General features: G+C 44.6%; 1 protein-coding gene across 1 annotated transcript in view; it reads right to left on the bottom strand.

Moving 5' to 3' along the window:
• Positions 1-22,879, bottom strand: part of LOC311226789 (multiple PDZ domain protein-like) — a gene marked incomplete at its 3' end in the record, with an annotated part of 241,582 nt that overhangs the window by 48,759 nt on the left and 169,944 nt on the right. Inside the window, exons 27-29 of the mRNA XM_084312194.1 lie at positions 13,229-13,291; positions 10,665-10,727; positions 6,420-6,696 (exon numbers count right to left, since the gene is read on the bottom strand). Coding sequence (XP_084168320.1) covers positions 6,420-6,696; positions 10,665-10,727; positions 13,229-13,291 — 403 coding nt within the window. The remainder of the gene's footprint in view (positions 1-6,419; positions 6,697-10,664; positions 10,728-13,228; positions 13,292-22,879) is intronic.

The raw sequence follows: 22,879 nt of genomic DNA, 5'->3' as shown, positions 1-22,879 counted from the left end.
ACGGTGGTGTTTCCGTACCACACAGTCAATGAGAAGGTAAGGACACTCTCTACAGTGGCTCTATAAAAACTGAGCATCGCCTCCCTGGACACACCAAACTTTTTAAGCTGGCGCAGGGAGTGGAGCCTCTGGTGGGCTTTGCTAATTATGAGGCTGGTGTTAACTTCCCATTTTAAATTATCACATATGGTGATGCCGAGGAATTTGAAGCTGTCCACCCTCTCCACCTGCTGGCCGTTTATGTACAGAGGAGGGTGGACTGCCTCCCCGCGCCGGAAGTCAACTATGATTTCCTTTGTCTTGGAGATGTTCAAAAGCAGGTCGTTCTCCTTGCACCATACAGCAAAGCTATCGACTTCAGCTCTATAGGCCGATTCATCCCCGTTCTTAATTAGTCCCACTACTGTTGTGTCATCCACATATTTAAAAAATCTAACAGAATCAGAGTGGGAGGCACAGTCATTAGTGTATAGACAGTAGAGCAGAGGAGAGAGAACACAGCCCTGGGGGGCCCCGGTGTTCAAGGTCCTGGAACTAGAGAACAAATTACCTACTTTAACCACTTGTTCTCTGTCTGAGAGAAAATCTAGAATAAAATAGCACAGAGACTCATCAATTCCGAGCAATTTAAGTTTTTCAAATAATTTAAAAGGCACAATCGTGTTAAACGCTGAACTAAAATCAATAAACTAAATTCGTACATAAGTGGCAGAGGCCTCCAGGTGCTGCAGGATGGTGTGTAAACACATAGATACAGCATCCCCTACAGACCTGTTGGGCTGATAAGCAAACTGATACATGTCTAATTTAACCATACTAGATAAATGATCACAGACAAGCCGCTCAAACACCTTCATAATGACAGAGGTTAGAGCGACGGGCCTGTAATCATTCAGACAAGCAGCGCTAGATTTCTTGGGCACAGGTATAACTATGGCAGATTTATAGCATGCCGGGACTTTAAGTGTGCTGAGAGACCAATTAAAAAGATCTGTAAAAACGGTAGCGAGTTGGTCAGCACCATTTTTCAGGGTAAAAGTAGACACATTGTCTGGCCCTGCGGCCTTCCTAACATTTTGTTTGCGGAGTAAGGCTCTGACTTGGTGTTCCTCGACTACAAAGGGGGGGGGTTACAGGACCCATTCTATCAGCTACCCTGGGTTGATCACCTGAGTGCGCATCAAATCTGCAATAAAATTCATTGAGCTTGTCAGGGAGTAGGGGGTCCCCATTCTGACCTGACTGTTTATTCTTGTACCCAGTAATCATATGTAGACCCTGCCAGACCCCTTTTGCATCCCCAGCTTTCAATTTGTCCTCAAGACTGTCTCTGTACTTAGCCTTAGCTGTTTTCACACTTCGTTCAAATTCATACCTGGCAATTTTATAGAGATCTACATCTCCACTTTTGAAAGCCTGATTCTTCTTAACCCAGAGACTTTTAACCTCTTAGGGGTCACGCTGGAGCTTTTAACCCGTCGGCGGACAACAAAAGAATTAGAATCCCTCTTAAATGCTCAAAAAGGACATCTTTTCAGAAATCGATAAAAATAGAAAAATGGCCATTTCTAGTGCTTTGACATGTAAGGTATACGTCCCCCAACTTGCTAAACCTAATACGACTTGTAAATACGTTTAATTCTTGCTAGATGGTATGATTGTAATAATCTCCATTTGCGATAAGAACTACATCGCGTCACGAAACGCACATACATGGACGCGCGCACACACACAATAGCGGCGTGTGCGCTGTGAATAGGTGTTACACCCCTGCAGAGGCGTGAGACTGGTATCAGAGCCTACCCCCCCATCCAAATTCTAAACATAATATGTATGAATTATCTGTTGCAATAATATCCACGGGACTCAACTTTTTGCAGTCGTTTCTCCTCTCCTGCGTGAGGAGTCTGAGGACATTCGCGGACATTCTCTCAGATAAAGAAAAAAAAAAAGCTTACATACACACACACACACACTCTCGCTCTCTCTCAATTCAAATGGGCTTTATTTAACATTAACTACTGTATGGCAGAGTGCGTCTGTGTATACGAGGTATGAATGATCACTGGCTGCTGTGTGACGAGTTTGCTCACCCGCGCTGTCGCGCTATATAAATCCAAGTCCAATTATTATTATTATTATTAAACACGGACCGCTTTAGTTGACAAGCTTACATACATTTCGGGTCTTTTCATAATAGCAGTGTGGACCAGCTCTGTAACCAGCTCTGTAACAACGCATCTCGCCAGTTGACAGCTTACGCATGATGTAAAAATTGCAACGTTTCAACTAGAAAGGTAGGCTCAGTAGAGCGCAAATCTCTACCAGACGGGAGCTTTCTCTCTTTCTTTCTTTCTTTCTTTCTTTCTTTCTTTCTTTCTTTCTTTCTTTCTTTCTTTCTTTCTTTCTTTCTTTCTTTCTTTCTTTCTTTCTTTCTTTCTTTCTTTCTTTCTTTCTTTCTTTCTTTCTTTCTTTCTTCTCTCTCTCTCTCTCTCTCTCTCTCTCTCTCTCTCTCTCTCTCTCTCTCTCTCTCTCTCTCTCTCTCTCTCTCTCTCTCTCTCATTTCTCTCTCTCTCATTCTAGAGAAATACAACCACAAATTGTTATTGGTTTGCTTCTTTTTCTTACAGTACTGACCGTGGCAAGAATATCCTCTTTTGTGGTGTATGTGTTCAGATAGAAATGAACCTCTTGATCTCTGCTGTACTGGACCACAGAGACGCGGTCATTGAGTTTCTCCACCACTCTCTCAACAAAATTACGCATAGCTGGGAATCCATTCCTTGTGCCGTCAGAACCATCTAGAAGGAATACTACATCCTTTCTGGCAGTGTCATGATCAACTATAACGGTGGTTGGTACAGTACTGTAAATACCATCTGAGTAGAGTAGAAAGTAGAGAGGTGAAGACCTCTCTCTCTCTCTCTCTCTCTCTCTCTCTCTCTCTCTCTCTCTCTCTCTCTCTCTCTCTCTCTCTCTCTCTCGCTCTCATTCAAATGGGCTTTATTGACATGAAATCTGCCACACGTGCTGTCAGGGTCAAACCAGTCTGGATTGATGTTGTAGTCTGAAAAAATGCCAGGAAATGCTCAGAGAATTGTTGCATATATAGAACACAAATGTTCTAGAATGTTCGATTATGACATCATACTGTGACATACTCCTCCTGTAGTGTGAAAAAACATGCATTCTCATAAATATTACGATCAAATCTATTTTGTACTTGATGATACATTTGAAATTGGTTTGGTTATGATCATGTTATTAGTGTGTGTGTGTAAAAAAACTAATTAATAATATAATTATTATAAATGTCTCTCTCTCTCTCTCTCTCTCTCTCTCTCTCTCTCTCTCTCTCTCTCTCTCTCTTGAAATCTACAGTTACACATTGCTGTATTTAGTGAGGTAAATGAGTACAAGACATGTTTCACAGACACACACACACACATACACACACACACATACACAGACAGACAGACACAGACACACACACACACAGAAACACACAAACAAACGATCAAATTAAAAGCTGGATATAAATCTGCCACACGTGCTGTCAGTGAGTTTACTAAGTCAAGGATGTCTTACTTTCACACACGCGCGCACGCACGCACACACACACACACACACACACACACACACACACACACACACACACACACACACACACACACACACACACACACACACACACACACACACACACACACACACACACACACACACACACACATTTACACATTTACATTTACATCTAGTCATTTAGCTGACGCTTTTATCCAAAACGACTTACAAGTTCTGTATGACAAGTCATCAGGAAGGGCACAACTCTATCAGCTGAGTAACTAACAATGTTTATCAAAGTGTTGAGTGCTACAGTGTAGGTTAGTATATTAGGACAAGTGCATGACAGTAAGGTTAGTTAGGGTTGGATTTGAATGTGTGTTGTTTGGCTTAGGTTGAATCCAGCCTCATCAATGAAAATAAATTCATGCGGCTGTGCAGCAAGTTCCTGCTGTTGTGTGAACAGGCTTGGCGTCCATCCCAGAAGGTCTTCTAGTCATTCTAGAGAAATACAACCACAAATTGTTATTGGTTTGCTTCTTTTTTTTGATATGGTACAGTACTGTAAATACCATCTCTCTCTCTATCTCTCTCTCTCTCTCTACTACTTTTGGATATGAGCATTTTTTCAATACCCAACTATGTAGTGGCCGCTTGTCGCTAGGCTAGGCCTCCTGCTGGGTCCATTCACTGGAATAACAAAGGAATGACTGGGCCTTTGCTCCAGGTGTGAAATGGTTCTAGTGACAATGATCACATTGAATTCTGGGAGTGTAGTTCTCTCATCAGATAGCTGAATGAACTTGGATCAAGTTCAAGTCCTATCCTGAAAAGTAGTTAGGATTTTACCAGAATGTTTGATAGGACATTGATTGAAAACTATCGTCTCAAATTTGACAATTGATGGCTTATTTTGAAGGTATGAATCTGTAATTTTACATTATGTAACACAAAAAAAAGAGAATATTCTGAGAAGGTGGAGCTAGAAACTTTAGACCTCAGGGGGTTAAACCATGGCTTATTATTGCCATAGATAGTCATCATCTTTGATGGGATACACCTGTCTTCCGAGAAGTTGATGTATGAGGATATTGTGTCAGTGTATTCATCCAAATCATCACATGCTTCACTAAAAACAGACCAGTCAGTGAGCTCCAGACAGTCGCTGAGCATATCAGCAGCCTCAGTCGACCACTGCCTCACAGGCCGGACAGTCCTTTTAATAGTCTTTAACTGTTGACGGTACTGAGGGATTAAAAATATCATATTATGGTCAGACTGACCGAGAGGGGAGCGCACCACGGCGTGAAATGCCAGAGAAATTGTACAGTAACATTGGTCGAGTGTTTTTTCGCCTCTGGTAGCAGCGAATATTTGTTGTTTGTACCTGGGTGCCGACTTCCTCAAGTTGACGTGGTTAAAGTCCCCCATTACGAGGAGGGCAGAGTCCGGGTGTGCATTCTCCATCTCCGTAATCCGTGCAGCCAGTTGCTGGGACGCCGACTTGGCCTCAGCTTGCGGGGGAATATATACCGCCACTATAATAACTGAGGCGAATTCCCTTGGTAAATAAAACGGTCTGCATCGGATGGCGAGTGTCTCTAGCTCAGGGGAGCATGACCGGTTCATAATTTTCGTGTCAGTACACCACCTTTGATTGACGTAACAGCCGAGGCCGCCACCCCGTGTTTTCAGCGACTCTGATGTGCGATCCGCCCGGTGGAAAGAGAACTCGTCTAGCTGTAGCGCAGAGTCGGGTATGCCAGAGTGAAGCCACGTCTCGCTGAAGCACATTACGGAGCAGTCTGCGTAGTCCTTCCGAGATGATGTTAACATGGCCAGCTCATCCAGTTTGTTAGATAGGGATCGCACATTTGAGAGTATTATACTCGGTAATGCAGAGCGGTGCTTGCGTTTTCTGTGACGCACAAGAACGCCAGCCCGTCTTCCGCGTCTCCTGGGCGCAGAGCCGTTGTGTGGACCCGAGCCGGTTTGTTGAACAAAGTCACTCGAAGAATAAAGTAACCCGTTCTGTATTCATTCTGACCCCGTTCTGACCTTATTCTGACCCTGTTCTGTCCTCATTCTGACCCTGTTCTGACCTCATTCTGACCCTGTTCTGACCTCATGCTGACCCTGTTCTGCCCTCATTCTGACCCCGTTCTGACCTCATGCTGACCCTGTTCTGCCCTCATTCTGACCCCGTTCTGACCTCATTCTGACCCTGTTCTGGCTTAATTCTGACCCTGTTCTGCCCTCATTCTGACCATTTAATTCCATAATATTGTAGGCACCGTCCACAACTTCCTTGCCCTCACTCCTTCAGTGAAAAACACACACGTAGGGAAGCTGGTCTGAACGGAACACATGTCTCAGTGACAGTAGTCTCTTCGTAGAGATTAGGGATGTGCATGACCGATTCCCCCCCCCCCAAAAAATAAACTAAATAAAAACACGAAATTGTTATTTTCTGTTTCAGTTTAAATACAGTTAAAATATTCAGTTTGAGTTCAATTCAGTTATTCTTTTTAATAGAATGGATCATTAAAATCAAAGGGTTTGCACTTCAGATAATCCTTCAGAACCTTGATCGGCTCAGCTGACGACAATAAATCAAAATGACCCCATTCACCATCGTAGCCTATAATAACAGCATTGCATTGGCCTATCAACCAGTTTTAATAAATTAATTATAAAATATTTAAGAATTAATATTAAAAATTAAAATGAAAGAATAAAAAAAATTATTAATATATATTTTTCAACTCTGACATGAAAATCGAATGTGGAGACTGGCACGGCTATTCGAAAATTCGGACTCATCCCTAGTAGAGATGTATAGGGTTTGAACTCACTCCAGCTGTGTCCCGACTCGTCCCCCTCATCCTCCTCCTCTTCCTCCAGCAGGGCGGCTCCACCTCGGACCTCCAGCAGGGCGGCTCCACCTCGGACGTCCAGCAGGGCGGCTCCACCTCGGACCTCCAGCAGGGCGGCTCCACCTCGGACCTCCAGCAGGGCGGGTCTCTCCGCGACCTCCGGCAGGGTGTCGGTGTCGGTCTCTCCGGCGTGCGGCACCACGGGGAGGAGGATAGGACCGGCCGGCGACACCTTCCCCGCTTCCCGCTTCCCAGGCTGCAAGCGTCGGGGAAGATCGATCGCATTGGTTAGTGCTTTGATTATCGATTATTAGTGCTTTGATTATTGATTACGATTAGTGCTTTGATTAGCGAGTATAGGCTTTGTTTTCGGGAGGGCGGCTGTTTGATATCAAGCTGATGATCAAGCAGGATGGTTGTTGAAGATTAGGTGCGGATGCTGTTGGAGTGGTCTGTTCACGCAAACAGCATCACCAATGAGTTGAACATTTGTTGAATTTGTGTCCAAACACAAACACAAATATATATATCGAATATCAATTTCATATTACTACTGTCTGATTTAATCCTGCCACTCACTACTGTTCACTACTACTACTACTACTACTACTACTACTACTACTACTACTACTACTACTACTACTACTACTACGACTGTTATCACTATTATTATTATTATTACTTACTCTGTACACCCCCCACCCATTTGGCTATGACACTTGGATTTCCCCAAGAGGATTAATAAAGGAATAATTGACTTGATATCCAACTTTGACATTTCTTTTTTTTATCCACTTTTTCTCCTCTTTTTAAATTTTTCTCCCATCCCAATTCCATTGTGCCAATTCTACCCTCCCCTGTCTTGAACGTTGCTCGCATATGCCCCCCACTGGCCAGTTGTAGGGTGGATAGAAGCCTTGCATCACGTGTCCCCTCCGGTACACGAGGAGGCAGCCTGTCACATCTTTTCACCTGCCAGCGCGGACTCTCATTGGCGAGGTGTAACGTGTGGGAGGCTCACACTACCCCCGCCATTTCCTGTCTCTGCTGTGCAGGCGCCCTGACCGACCTGCAGGAGTCGCTGTCCACAACGTCCAGATTACCACCCATCAACTTCCACCCACTAACTCTGCCAATTGAGTCAGTATGACGGCCGGCCCAAGCCGGAGGCAACGCAGACAGCCGGAGTCGAACCCGGTGTCTCTTGCGTTGGTGACGAGCGCAATGTCCGCTGCGCCACCCAGCCGCCTTCAACTTTGACATTTCTGTTTACAAAAGCAATCCCTTATATATATAAAAAAAATTAAAAATAAAATAAAATGATGCTGATGATAGCCTATAATTGTGATAAGACACCATTTGCCCATGAGCCAATCAAATGGATACTTACCTTAAAAACCAAGGGTAAGGACATTAATATGATTATGTTTTCTTTTTCAAATCAGAGAAACATTTTGATTCAAATCGAAAGGTTAAAAAATAATAATAATAATTCCCCAAGCCACCGAATCAGGTATCGATTCTCAATCATAAAGCAAAAATGTTTGTGTTGAATTGCATTGATGTCATTTTTAAGCAACTCAGGCCTCGTCCAGACAAACGCGAGTATCTTTCAACAGGTTTTTCCTGTTCACACAGACAGTGTCTCAGTCCACACAGTGACGCAGCAGAAACACTCTCTGAAAAGACCGTCAGTTAGAACCCTTCCGTAAGTGCAAACCAGGGCTTGAAAGATACGTTCGCCACTTTCTAAGCAGAGCTTGGGATTTATAAAAAACACTTATTATAAAAAAAACACCGCCGCAGAGACTTTACACAATGCGTACGCACGGTTTGGAGGTAAATGTAGGTAGACTAGTATAGAACATGTAGGAAACACAATGTGTACTTCACTGTAGACAAACCTATGATTGACCTAACTTCTTGAGGTGTGTTGGAACATGGTCTCATTGGATAACGTAAATAAGTAACGTAAAATATTTATGTATTGTATAAATAATATATTTAGGTATTGTATAAGTAAAATATTTATGTATTGTATAAGTAATATATTTAGGTATTGTACAAGTAAAATATTTATGTATTGTATAAGAAATATATTTAGGTATTGTACAAGTAAAATATTTATGTATTGTATAAGAAATATATTAGGTATTGTATGAGTAATAAAAAAGTATTGTATGAGTAATATATATACAGCTTCTTCCCCACTGCCATACGGACACTGAACTCCCTGTAGCACCAACCCCCCCCCCCCCCCCCCCCCCCCGCAACCCCCCCTACCTCTGTTCAGATTCAGATTCATGCTATGGACATAAACTCTGAACGTCTTGTAATTGTGTATTTATGTATTTAACTGCATGTAGTATGTACGTAATGTAAGTGATGTTATATGTTTTATGTTCTATGTTGCACTGAAATCAAATTCCACCAGCCTGGCTGGGTGGTCATTAAAGATAATTGATATTTAGGTATTGTATGAGTAATATATTTAAGTATTGTATGAGTAATATATTTAAGTATTGTATGAGTAATATATTTAGGTATTGTATGAGTAATATATTTAGGTATTGTATGAGTAATATATTTAAGTATTGTATAAGTGAAATAATTAGGTATTGTATCTGTATCTAAGTCGGAAAGAAAGAATAAATGAACGCCACGACTGGGAGTTGAACCGACGATCATCGCAGTCGTGGAGAAGTACTCTCACCACTACACTACAGTGTCCACACACTAATACCATGATTATGGTTAGAATTAAGGTTATGGTTATGGTTAAGATATGAAGTGGATGATGACATTGATTCAGAAGTTTCCTGCCACCATGGCTTCTCATCGATTGTATTAGTCGGTTGATGCCGACAAACCTTCAAAATGATATATAACTATATTATAAAAGTTTGCAAAGGAATGTTTGCTCAGCTAATAGGCCACTATTGTTATTTTCTCATCAAGAGTGAATGACTTAAGTGTGATATCAAATTCAAAACATGGGGCGTTTGGAGTTAACAGGGTGGAACTCAAGGCTCATTCATGTGCTGCATAATTCCCTGTTTAATGGGATTTATAAAGAGTATTTATAGGCATACACATGGTTTTATAAATCTGAATATAGTATGAGCGTTTCCTACGGATGCAAACATTAGTGTGGACTCTCTGCAGTTTTATAAACAAGGCCCCAGGACAAGAGGCTGCAGAGAACATAGATGTGTATTCGTGTGGACAGGCCCATTAGTCATCATATTCACCCGTCCACATGAATACACTCTGTATCTTTAGAAACTGAGTTTCTAAAGATCGTTCACCCTGCTGGCAGGAGGAAAGGCCAGAGCATAGAAAAAGCTATGGCTTCAAAAATACCCGTGTGTACGTGTGGAACGAGGCCTGACACACACACACACACACACACACAGAAATTTGGAATGTAGGAAAAAATGGGCGAGATGTTAGGGCAGCGCGCAAGCTAGTACAGCATGTTGGCATACATTCAATATGCATAACCTAGCATTGCATATACAGTATATATATATATATATATAATATATAAATATATAAATATAATATAGATATAGATATGATCCCGCTTCAACTCTTAAACCTCTGGACTCTGTCTATCACTCTGCCTGATTTATTACTGGTGACAGATATGATAACCACCACTGTGTCCTTTATGAAAAGGTTGGGTGGCCTTCTCTGGTTGAAAGGCATAACTATCATTGGTATTTGTTTATTTTTAAAGCCCTTATTGTAAACCTCCCTCTTACATCACAACACTGTTGGAATGGAATCTTGGAACCTACAGTATTCTACACGTTCAAATGCCTGGTTGGTTCTTAGGGTTCCTCCAGTTTGCTCTGAACTAGGAAAAAGGTTTCCTTTGATGCTTCCAACACCTGGACCGTCCTCCGACTGACTGGTTGAAGGTTCTTCCTTCTCTTGCTGAGTTTAAAAGTATGATCTCTGACCACTGTGTCGACTCGTAACCGTCTTAGCTGATCTTTTATTGTTTATTCTAATTTTTTATGTCTGTATGAATTTGCTAATAAACTGTCTTGTTTTGTAAGCTCGTCCTCGCTGTAAATGAGGGTAATCTGAGTGTCTCACAAGTTGAAATAAAGGTTTGAAATCAAACATATATATATACTGTATGCAACATGTCCGCACATGCGTGCGCTGATAGTGACGGCGTAAAGCATGAAGACAGCACATTGGACCACAAACCTTAAAGGGAGTAGGAGTGAAGGGGTTAGTGGGGGAGAGGAACAGTCTGTGACTGTCTGCCCCCTAGAGGAGACAGAGACATGTTACACCGTTACACTGGATCTACTAGGATCAACTGATCCATTCACAATAATCACTATTCTACCTTTTTGTGATTTTGCATTGTTGCAATAAATTATATAATACATTTTCCATCCTCCTTTTGGTGTCGTGGATCTGTTATATTTCGTTATGTTTAAAGGTAGAATCTGTAATACTGACTAAGAATGACCTCTATGCAAAAGAGCCCTGTTTTGATATCGCACTGTTCTTTTCTCTCCTGAGGATCAAGGAAAGGGCGAGGTTTGAGATAGACTTGACCTATCTCAAACCCCACCCTACTTGACCTATCTCAAACCCCACCCTACTTGACCTATCTCAAACCCCACCCTACTTGACCTATCTCAAACCCTGCCCTACTTGACCTATCTCAAACCCTGCCCTCCTTGACCTATCTCAAACCCTGCCCTCCTTGACCTATCTCAAACCCTGCCCTACTTGACCTATCTCAAACCCTGCCCTACTTGACCTATCTCAAACCCTGCCCTCCTTGACCTATCTCAAACCCTGCCCTACTTGACCTATCTCAAACCCCACCCTACATGACCTATCTCAAATCCCCCCCTACTTGACCTATCTCAAACCCTGCCCTACTTGACCTATATCAAACCCCACCCTACTTGACCTATCTCAAACCCTGCCCTCCTTGACCTATCTCAAACCCTGCCCTACTTGACCTATCTCAAACCCTGCCCTACTTGACCTATATCAAACCCCACCCTACTTGACCTATCTCAAACCCTGCCCTACTTGACCTATATCAAACCCCACCCTACTTGACCTATCTCAAACCCTGCCCTACTTGACCTATATCAAACCCCGCCCTACTTGACCTTTTGACCTATCTCAAACCCTGCCCTCTTTTCTTGACCCTCCAGTCACAACTGTTGCTTCCAAACAAAGTTTGTCTGAGGAAAGCAACCATTTTAATTGGAGGATCAAGAAGAAAGAAGGCAGGGCTTGAGTTAGGTCAATCACGAGGTTGCCGCCTGTGATTCCCAGAGATAGAACCTAGTATGGACTCATCATCGCTCTAACTTCTGGCAGGGCTGAATACGGCTGTTGAGTGACTGCTACTCGACAATCTATCTCAAACTCTATTATTGAATGGATGCTTCAAAACTTCAAAATAACAACAAGAGTTTGAGGCTAGGGCTGAGCAAGATATTTATCATTTAATGTCTACTCCTGTTGTCGTATCGCGGGATTGGATCAAAGCTGTTATATAAATGTGCCATTTACCATTTTAATGTAAACTGTTTGTATATGCTTTGTGGGTCCAATCAAAGATTAGCACGTAATCCTACATTGGTTTTACAAATTGCAGGTCAACCTATACAGCAGGTTGAAAAAACGAAGCTTCTAGGCCTCCGGCTTGATAGTTCTTTATCATGGTCGGATCATATCAACAAAACTGTTTTAAATGGGTAGAGCTGTTGCTACTGCCAGGAAATGTGCACCATTCCTTCCATTTGCATTGTTGAATCAAATTGTGTGCTTTGGTTTTGGGCCACTTGGATTACTGTTCTGTAGTGTGGTCTTCTGCTTGTTTTCCAAGCAAGCTTCAAAAATAAATTAAGATCTTACATGTGAGCCAATAATAAGGATAATGTTGTACGTCTTGCTATGTTTTAATTATATTATGTTTTAATTGTATATGTTGTAATGTTTTATTGTTGTTTCGGACCGCAGGAAGACTAGTTGACGTCTTGGCGTCAGCTAATGGGGATCCTTTGCTAATAAACAAAAATTAATAATAATGAATTATGAAAGTAAATATTAAGTCAAATCTTCCCACAACACGTTTCGTGAAATATTTAAGAATGTGCGAATGAAAGTTACAGGTTACATTCTGATACTGTATCAAACGTCCCATCACCCCACAGTCCAATGTGATCAACACCACCTGGATTATCTCATATGTGACTTTCCATACCTAAGAAGATATCATAACATATTTATTATATTGATACTGTGATATTTATTTTATTCCATACGGCCCAGCCCTATAGACCTATATATATAGCTGTTTAAAAACATACCGTGTCCGAGCCAATCAGCAATACCAACTGAGTCACGTGACTAAGTTACCCCGGACCTGCGCGAGCTGCTGCGCTAAAACAAGTACAACGGGGCTCTATGGAGAAACCATGACACTCCCCTGACTAAAAGTTGTTTCAAACTAAAACGGCTGGATGTCATTTAGCCAAATCAGCATGGCTGTGAGTGTGAGTCTTTCACCTTTTACATATCTAGCTTTGGCATGGATTGATTGTTTAGATCGCTAGCATGGCTAACAAATGCAAATATATTGTAGTCTGCCCCGTTGTTCTGACCAGGATTACACTCCTTTCTGCCCCGGTGATGCGCGCGCACACACTGAGTCTGACGTATATGGCGAACAGGTCTATACTACCACAAATACTATCAGATATGGTCATCGGATGGTAACTGGAGATACCAACCTTGTCCTGATTGGCCCTCGCCATGGCAGCAGCTCTCTCCTCCCTGGAGTCTGTCGTTGATGACTGTTGTGTACGAGAGGGAGAGGAGCGTGAGAGCGGTTTGTGAGTCTCCAAACTGGACATTGTTCTTTTGTTTTTAACCCTTTCACTACCACACTACCAAAGGGTTAACCCTTTCACAGAGACAATACATGTGGTTAACCCTTTCACTGCCACACAACAAATGGTTAACCCTTTCACAACCACATTACATACGGTTAACCCTTTCACTACCACACTACAGACGGTTGACCGTCCGTAGTGTGGTAGTGAAAGGTTAACCGTCTGTAGTGTGGTAGTGAAAGGTTAACCGTCTGTAGTGTGGTAGTGAAAGGTTAACCGTCTGTAGTGTGGTAGTGAAAGGTTAACCGTCTGTAGTGTGGTAGTGAAAGGTTAACCTTCTGTAGTGTGGTTGTGAAAGGGTTAACAAGACCAAATTCCCAAGATACATCTACATGTTAAAGGCATACTGAGTAGAATCATCCTAAAATAATTTTACAACATATAGACTCATATAAACATAATCCCTCTCAATCATCCCTTATTATGACCGACTAGCAGTGTGATTGTCTTCATCTGCAGATCCGTCTTTACCCTCCCCCTCTGCCGACAGTGGCTCAGGAGGTAGAGCGATCGTCTGGTAATCTAAAGGTTCCCGGTTCGATTCCCATTCCTCTACTTTCGACTTAAAGTTGAGCCTAACATATTTGTTGTATATGATATTGCTGGATTATTTTTTTCCCCACTTTTTCTCCTTATTTTAATATTTTTCTCCCAACCCGATTTCGCCTCGCCAATTCTCCCTTCAATTCTCCCCTCCCCTGTCTCGAACGTTGCTAGACTATGCCTGCCTCCCACTGGTCGGCTGCAGTGAGGACCAAGCCTTGCATCACGTGTCCCCTCCGGTACACGAGGAGGCAGCTGTTGCATCTTTTCACCTGTACAGCGCAGAGCATGTGAGTGGAGCGGGGCACGAGCGGAGCGGGTGGATTTTGAAGTGAGCGCGGAGTGGGCTTTAAAATGGGTCAGAGTGACTCCGGAGCGAGAGCTCTCCTCCGCTCAGAGCCGGAGGATACATTCACTGTGTTCTGCCTCATTTATTGATGAAACGAAACCAACAACAACACAATGTACCACCAAGAGCGGAGAGTTTAGTCTCACAAAAAGAGCGCTGATGTTGTTAGCTTACATGCTAACATGAATGGGATCTACCAGTATAAACGTTAGCATTGCGGCTAGGCTAGCGTACATTAGCATAGTAAAGCTAGTAGAATGGATGACAACGTTATTTAACAGATTGCAGAATGGGTACAATACAATACGGCTCAATACAAACAATTGTTAAGGGGCCCAGAGGGTGCAGACTGTTGTAGTTTGGTCAAATCAAGCTAATTTACATCATGCTCCAAAAAAATAATTTGAATGAAGGTGAGCGCTGAGCGAGCGTAGTGTGGCTTGGGGGGGGGGGGGGGGCAACATGAGGGGGGGGGGGGGCAACATGAGCGAATGAGAGCCGAACTAAGACGTCCAGAGCGAAGAGCGGATTTCTCTGCCGCTCCGTGCCGCTCAAATGATTGGTGTGTTGTCACTTAGGTCTGAACATTACAAGGTGTCCCGCTACCGGGGCCAGGAGGCTGAAACATTTTTGATCATCAAGTATACTCATATACATTTGTGGAACTCTGTGAAGACTGGGCTTATGGAGGATTTTCGTTTTCTGGAGGGCGGGTCGGGACACAAGGTTGAGGTCCAGTTTCTGTGGGATGAAACCATGTCCAGCAGAGACAGGAGCGGAGCATATCGGTTCATGCCCGATGGGAAGGCCACGCCATACTCCTTCAGCAAACCTCTCATCAGAGTCACCAGGGGGGATGTTTTCTCTGACATCACTTTATGTTACCAGCACCTCTACCATGTTCAAGGGTTGGAAGGTATGACTGTGGGGCTCAATAACCTAGTAGACATTAGAGGAGAGTTCAGCAAGGAGCGGGCTATGAGGATCACTCAGACATCAGCAGCAGAGACACGTTCTACACCGACCTCAACGGTTTCCAGATCCAGCCTCGGAGGATGATGGCCAAGCTGCCTTTGCAGGCTATTTTCTACCCTATGTTCGGAATGGGTTACATCCGGGACTTGAGCTCTCGAATCAGTCTGCTCAATGGGAAGTCACTGGGGGCTGCCAGTCTCCACACGGGGGAGCTGGAGGTGATATTGGAGCGGCGTCTGAACCAGGAAGACAAAGGAGGCCTTGGACAGGGTGGCACGGGTAACAAACTGTCTAATAAGGATGTCAGTCCAGAGAGCATCTCAGTCCCCCTGCTCTCCTTTCAGCCCCTGACATCATCGATGCCCTGTGGTATACAACTGGTGAACTTTAGGAGCATACACGATAAGGCTGAAGGAGGAGGGTCATCTGATGAGGCGGCCCTGTTTCTCCACAGGAAAGGATTTGACTGTAGCCTGTCAAACACACACAAAGGCCTGATGTGTTGTACCACACAGGGAAAGGTGAAGCTAGAGACGCTCTTGTCAGAACTACAGTTTCTACAGTGCCTCTCCGGTGTCTCTCTCTCGCACCCAGAACCTTAGATCACATAGAGTTTTTTTCCATGGGGGAAAATTCAAATGACAATTTAGTTCAGTTTCAGCATCGTTGTCCCTAATTGATTTTTCTTTTATTATTATTTTTTTTGAGTTGTAAAGTATTTATTTTGAATGGTTTGTTGCATCATTTGTAGTTTTAGTAAAAAATTAAGTTTTTTATAAAATCAAAATCAATCTCTCTCTCTCTCTCTCTCTCTCTCTCTCTCTCTCTCTCTCTCTCTCTCTCTCTCTCTCTCTCCTGTAGAGTAACTCACTTGAATACCAGTAGTTTTACTGTTAGGGAACCCTCTTGCTTTCCTGTTCAGTTGAAACTGGATTATGTTGAGAGGTTTCGTGCTGAATGTCAATGTGACGTGAGGTCACTTGTTTTACAAGTTTAGAAAATATCCCTGAATGTAAACCAGCTGCTGATACCGCTTGCTCACTTACTTTCTTTTCGGTCAAGTTTAAGATTAATTCCGTCAAAGGAAATAGAATGACCGGGGCCCGTTGACCTGGATTACCGATGACATTTAACCCCCAGTCGGAAACAATAGAAACGCTGTTCGCTCTATTTTCTCCCGGATGGAATTTCGAATTCCAGTTTGCCTTTTGTATGTACACCAAGAAGTCTCCCCACGTCCCTCTACATAACAACACAACGACACACACACACACATGGTGAGACAAGAGTGAGACAGGGACGGGGACGGGGGGGGGGGTGGCGGGAGCGGGGGAGTCATCTGTCATCAAAGTCATCAAAGAGACTGAGTTAGATAGCTGACGGAATAAGAGAGAGAGAGAGAGAGAGAGAGAGAGAGAGAGAGAGAGAGAGAGAGAGAGAGAGAGAGAGAGAGACAGATTACCTGCGGTGTGTGAGGTGGAAGCAAGCGTGTTAAAGCGCTGCAGTATTTCCCTATAGCAGGCGATGCGTCTGGACTATATAGTGACTCTGGCTGAGAGAGCGCGGCAAGCATGGGAAGAGAGACGTGAGGCTGGAACGGTTAGCGAAGGGTTAAGCGCCTCTGGGAGAAGCTCATTGACGACACAGACGCATAAAGAATGATTGACTATACGAGATCCAAGTGCGTGCACCGTTGAGCCGGCGGGAAAACACTCACTCATTCCTAAATAGCCTCGGGGCACTTTCAAACATCACCAAAAAAACACAGCTGCCGTGTAGTTATTTCCAAAGAGAGTTGTACTTTAAGTAGTACTCGGAGTTGTAATATTAATATATTAGTATACGGTGAGATTAATTGGTAGTGTTATTGCAAGGCCTTGTTCCCCATTAAAAGGGAAGCCACGTGCGTCGCATAATCTTTTGGGGTTTGAAAGCACCCATAGAGGCAAGTGTGCTGAACTCTTAAGCTTCTTTAATAAAGCCCCGATCAGTGATCCAAACATAAACAAATGGTTAACTCCACCGGCAGAAATAAGAAACAAGAATAAAGACATGTTTTCATTCTCTAGTAGTTGGTTGAGCCTCTCCATACAAACACTAACACTGGAAAAGTGTTAATTGTTTTAATTGCATTCATTGCAATATATGTTTTATCTTGTGACAAAGAGTTCAATCTTGCTCTGTTTTAGAGAAAAGGGGTATAAAGAATTCTAGTAACTACAAAATCACTGGATAGTGAAAGAACTTTAAAGCAACTTTTCTCAGTGTCATTGTTTGCGTAATTACTGCAGTTAGCTTCTGCAGGGCAGTATACAGTAGTCACTGCGGTTAGCTTCTGCAGGGCAGTATACAATAGTTACTGCGGTTAGCTTCTGCAGGGCAGTATAGTTACTGTGGTTAGCTTCTGCAGGGCAGTATAGTTACTGTGGTTAGCTTCTGCAGGGCAGTATAGTTACTGCGGTTAGCTTCTGCAGGGCAGTATCGTTACTGTGGTTAGCTTCTGCAGGGCAGTATAGTTACTGCGGTTAGCTTCTGGAGGGCAGTATAGTTACTGTGGTTAGCTTCTGCAGGGCAGTATAGTTACTGCGGATAGCTTCTGCAGGGCAGTATAGTTACTGTGGTTAGCTTCTGCAGGGCAGTATAGTTACTGTGGTTAGCTTCTGCAGGGCAGTATACTTCGTCATAGCTTACGCTCTGCGCTCTATGTGGAACATATCCCATAACAGCCTAGATACTGAATACATTTCTCCACATGTACATGTACACACCCATCCACCTGGCCACACCCCCATCCGCTCCTCTACATAAGCAGGGGTGTGGCCATACTAACAGCTCCTTCCCTATTTTCACCACCGACAAGTGTCTGTATACACCACTTGAGTTTAGTGACCGAAATAGTTGTTGGAAAGGAGCTACGTGGACATTGTATCTTATTTTTTCTCTCTCTCACCAATTTTCGAGAAAAAGCTTAGTCATAATGTCTGCACCTTCGGGGGGTTCGAACGCTCACAACGTCACCCTTCACCAGCGTTTTTCCATTGCCGCGTCCACCGTGCGTCGTGGGGCTGCTCTGACTCCACGGTCGTGGCAGTCAGACATGCCCGAGCGGCGCCCGGTGGTGAGTCTGCCTCTCCGAGGGACCGTTGAACCAAGGCCGTCTCCCGTGAGTTCCCCCGCCAGAGGACAGTCCGCCGACAGGATTTGCGACGCAGGCTCTTCGCCTCTGCTCGCTCCCGTCGTAGGGCGGCAAGCTGCGAACGGCCTGGCTTTGGGGAGGTGCTGGAGCCAAACAAGGGTGCTCTTGCTCTGTCTCCGTTTCCGATGGAAACTGAGGATCATATGGAGGGAGTGAGAGCGCTCTTGTTTGATGCCCCAATGGAGTCGTATCATTCTCCCACTCGGGGTGTGGCAGGGAGTGTTGCGTCTCCTTGGGGTCCCTTGTTCTCCGGTGTTGGGTTAGAACCTCCGACCCTGAGACAAGATGCCCAGCTATCTGCCGCGTCGGATGGTGGCGCCCAACATGGCAGCCTCCCATACGTGAGGGACGCGGGCGACGTGGAGGGAGGTGCGCAAGGGGAGTTGCGTGCCTTGTTCCCCGAGCTCATGGCGGCCGCCGCAGCCGCTAATGGTGTGCCATTGCCGCAGCCTCTGCCTGCACCTGTTCCTGATGACATGATAGGTCGTCTCTGGCAACGTCGTCCTGTGAGGGAGACAGGCGTTGTCTGCCCATTCTTCCCTTCAATGGAGGCCTACGTGAAACAGGGACAGGTAATCTCCCGCATCACTGGCCTTACCTCCGCCTAACTACCACCATGCCAAGGTGTCGGGAAACGAGAGGGCCAGCACCCGCTAGCTGCCATGAGTGTTGGCCATGAAGGCAGTTTATTATTTATTAGAGACACACTTTCTGGGCGGCGTTTTTTGTGAGACACTGGGGCCACTGTGAGCATTTTACCCGCATCTGTTTTGGATATACAAGCCGGAGTACAGGGTTCTCCACTAGAGGCGGCCAACGGCAGTCCCATACGGACCTATGGTGAACGGCATGTGACATTGTGTTTGGAGGGACAGCATTTTTCTTGGACGTTTGTTACCGCTGAGGTGTCTAACCCATTGTTAGGTGCAGATTTTTTGTGTGCCCATGGGCTGCTGGTGGACATTAAAAACCGGCGCTTGGTCAGCGCAGAGACTTTTAGCTCATTCTCATGTGAACTCAGTGGTTCTAGCTCCTCAAGGCTGTCCAGTACCCTTACTGCCTCTGAGTTCTTGAGTATGTTGGCTGAGTTCCCAGTTCTTACCATGCCAACTTTTTCAGCAGCTACAGCTAAGCACGGTGTGGAACATTATATACCGACTGCAGGCCCGCCAGTACATGCCCGTGCACGGTGCCTGGATCCAGGTAAACTGGCTATTGCTAAGGCGGAGTTTGAGGCGATGGAGTGCCTCGGCATAGTGCGCCGGTCCAATAGCCCCTGGGCCTCGCCACTCCATATGGTGCCAAAGGCCGCCGGAGGTTGGCGCCCGTGTGGTGATTATCGCCGCCTGAATGATGCTACGACCCCTGACCGCTATCCTATACCACACATTCAGGACTTTTCATCTCGCCTTGCGGGGAACGTCATATTTTCTAAAGTGGACCTGGTTCGTGGTTATCACCAGGTGCCGGTGCAGTCACAGGACATTTCCAAGACAGCGGTAATCACCCCTTTTGGGCTCTTTGAGTTCCTCCGCATGCCTTTTGGGCTCAAGAACGCTGCCCAAGCATTTCAACGCCTCATGGACAGTGTGTTAAGGGACCTGCCTTTCCTGTTCATTTATTTAGATGACATCCTCATCGCCAGCTCCTCCAGGGCTGAACACATGGTTCACCTCCGCACACTTTTTGAGCGCCTGAGTCAGCAGCCATCCGCCCCACGTCCGGAGGTGACGGTAGGGATCGACATGACCAGACGCTCCAGACCCGTCCCTCCGGGCCGGCTCCCTGTGGGGGCAAGCACCGTGCTGCACGCGGCAGGCACCGCTAGTGACTTTCCCCTGTTTACCCCTGTTCCCTTCCCCGCCCCAACATATGATTTTGTTAAACTAAATAAAAGGTCCCTCCTGGTGAGGAACTGTTTTTTGTTACAAACTGTGTTTTTATTCACTGTTACATATTGGGGATATGATGTGTGAACCCTCGCCTAGCTGCGGGGTTGTGTGTTGTTTAGGAGAGTAGGACAGTTTCTTGTAAATCGTTCTGGTCGCTATATATATGTGTGCTTGGCAAAGCCTGTGGCTAGCACTCGGTCGATATATGTGTAACGGTTGTGACAACGTCACCTTAAACTTTGATGCCTCGAGTGGGAGTTGAACCCCGGTCTCCCGCACCGGGGCCGACATCACAAACCGCTGCGCCAAGAAAGGACATCCCTTCTAAGCGCTCAGTTTATGCGTCTTTTGAGGATGTGAGAGTGAGTTTAACCCATAGCACCGCTACTCACCCCAGCCCTTCTTGACTGCGCTTCACGATACCATCCATTACACTCACCCTCTCAAACTCACTCCACTCCACCCAAGGCATCCGGGTCACGGCACCATTGTAACGGTTGTGACAACGTCACCTTAAACTTCGATGCCTCGAGTGGGAGTTGAACCCCGGTCTCCCGCACCGGGGCCGACATCACAAACTGCTGCGCCAAGAAAGGACATCCCTTCTAAGCGCTCAGTTTATGCGTCTTTTGAGGATGTGAGAGTGAGTTTAACCCATAGCACCGCTACTCACCCCAGCCCTTCTTGACTGCGCTTCACGATACCATCCGTTACATATGTAGCTTGTACCGAGGTATTGACCCTCTCTTAAACTTCTGTGTTTTTTCTTAAAACATGAAACACGGGTGTCGTGTTTGCACATGAGCCTACAGCCTTGTTTATAAACCCTGTTCGCAGACGAGTTATCGTCTGTGGCTGGTGTGCGTTGGTTTAGCTCAGGGGTAGGCAACCCTAGGCACGCGTGCCTGCATAGGCACGCAGGGACATTTTCATAGGCACAGGGGGCAGCATAAAAGAAAACTACTATAGTGAAATATTTTGCACTGTTGTCGCATTTATCTTGTTGAAATCCTCCCACAGGTTATTTTTACTACCACATATTTAATTGAGACCATTTATTTGTTTATTATTTCAATTTAGCTGGAAATACATTGCTACATCATTCAGTAACATTTGCAGAGCCTTATAACAAAAACATTATTACGGTCACCATTATGACCAGTGGGATTAATCAACTAATTTGATTATTTATTTTTCTATTTCATTGAACATTGCACATGTTAAAAGCAATTTTTTTACTCAAAATTTGAGTATTACCAAGTCAACTTGTGTTCTTAAAACAATGACAATAAACATAGTTTTATTAGGTTGGAATAATGTGGTTGTGTACTTATTTTTCTGTTAACTTATTATGGATTGAAAACTGAAAACCTTAATGCACAGTAACTGAACTCAATATTTTTAAGTTCTGGTAACTTATTATTATAAATTTTTTTACAGTGTAGTCTTGCGATCAATCAAAACTTATTTACACGATATACCTCACATTCACCCTCCATTCACATCCTGGTGTTGTCCTGGTGTTCTCCATTAGGCCTGTAGGTGGAGCTATGACAGCACACGTACAATACACACACCGATGGTGTGTGATGTGTCCAAAAATGAATGGGCAAATGTGAGTGAAATGGTCACAGCTGTTTGTCTGCATTGCATCGCCCCCCCCCCCCCCAACTCAGATTTAGGGTTGATACAACCATCATAATAATATTGTTAATAATAACAATAACAATAATGATGTAATAATGTAAAATTATCATTAAAAAGACCTGATTATGAGAAAAAAAAATTACGATGCATGGAATATTGTTGAGGCACACTAGTTACAACTATATTTCAAACAGGCACTCCATGTCAAAAAGGTTGCTGACCCCTGGTTTAGCTTATCCTTGTGGATATACGCTTTTCATACAGCGTGCTGGCTACACGGGTATCATCGCTGATGGTTGTTTTTCATCGTATCCGGGGTGTGGGGTCATGAGGGGGTGAACTGATAAACCCCTCCTTCCCTCTTTTCTGATTGGTCAGGCGGTTGGGCCTTCTGTCCTTCATGCTTCCTGTCGCAATGTTTGGTCAGCGCGGCACGGGGTAGGGAGAGGGGGGGGGGGTAGGCAGTTCCCTGGTCCCACGCTTTTTTTGGCCAGGTGGGTCACGGAATACCCCCGCCATAGAGTGGGTCACTGGGCGCGTTTCTATTGGTTGTGAGACTTCCATGAGTTCCTTTCAGGCTCCATGTTGTGGACCTCTGTTGTTGTCAAGACGGGTTTTTGCGGTGCATATGAACTTAAACGAAAGTTTTCTGCTCTGCGCTCTGTTGCATATGTCTTGAGCTTTTGGTCACGTAGCTCAATGTTACATATATATTTTCAAATTATTACTCACGTGGGAAGTCTCTCTGATGGTTCCCCGTCTCCTCTCTTTTATATAGAGCGGGTTTGACAGGGGTGTTTTTCCCTCGGACACGTCATATGGGACCCATATCCGGTGTGCTGTAGGGGGGAAGGGCCTGCTCTTGGATGGGCCCTGTCCGATACGCT

The sequence above is a fragment of the Notolepis coatsorum genome, assembly GCF_963971535.1.
Source record: "Notolepis coatsorum genome assembly, chromosome: 4".
Classification (NCBI taxonomy): Eukaryota; Metazoa; Chordata; class Actinopteri; order Aulopiformes; family Paralepididae; genus Notolepis; species Notolepis coatsorum.
Note: the sequence above shows the minus strand (reverse complement) of the source record. Positions and strands in the feature narration are given on the sequence as shown.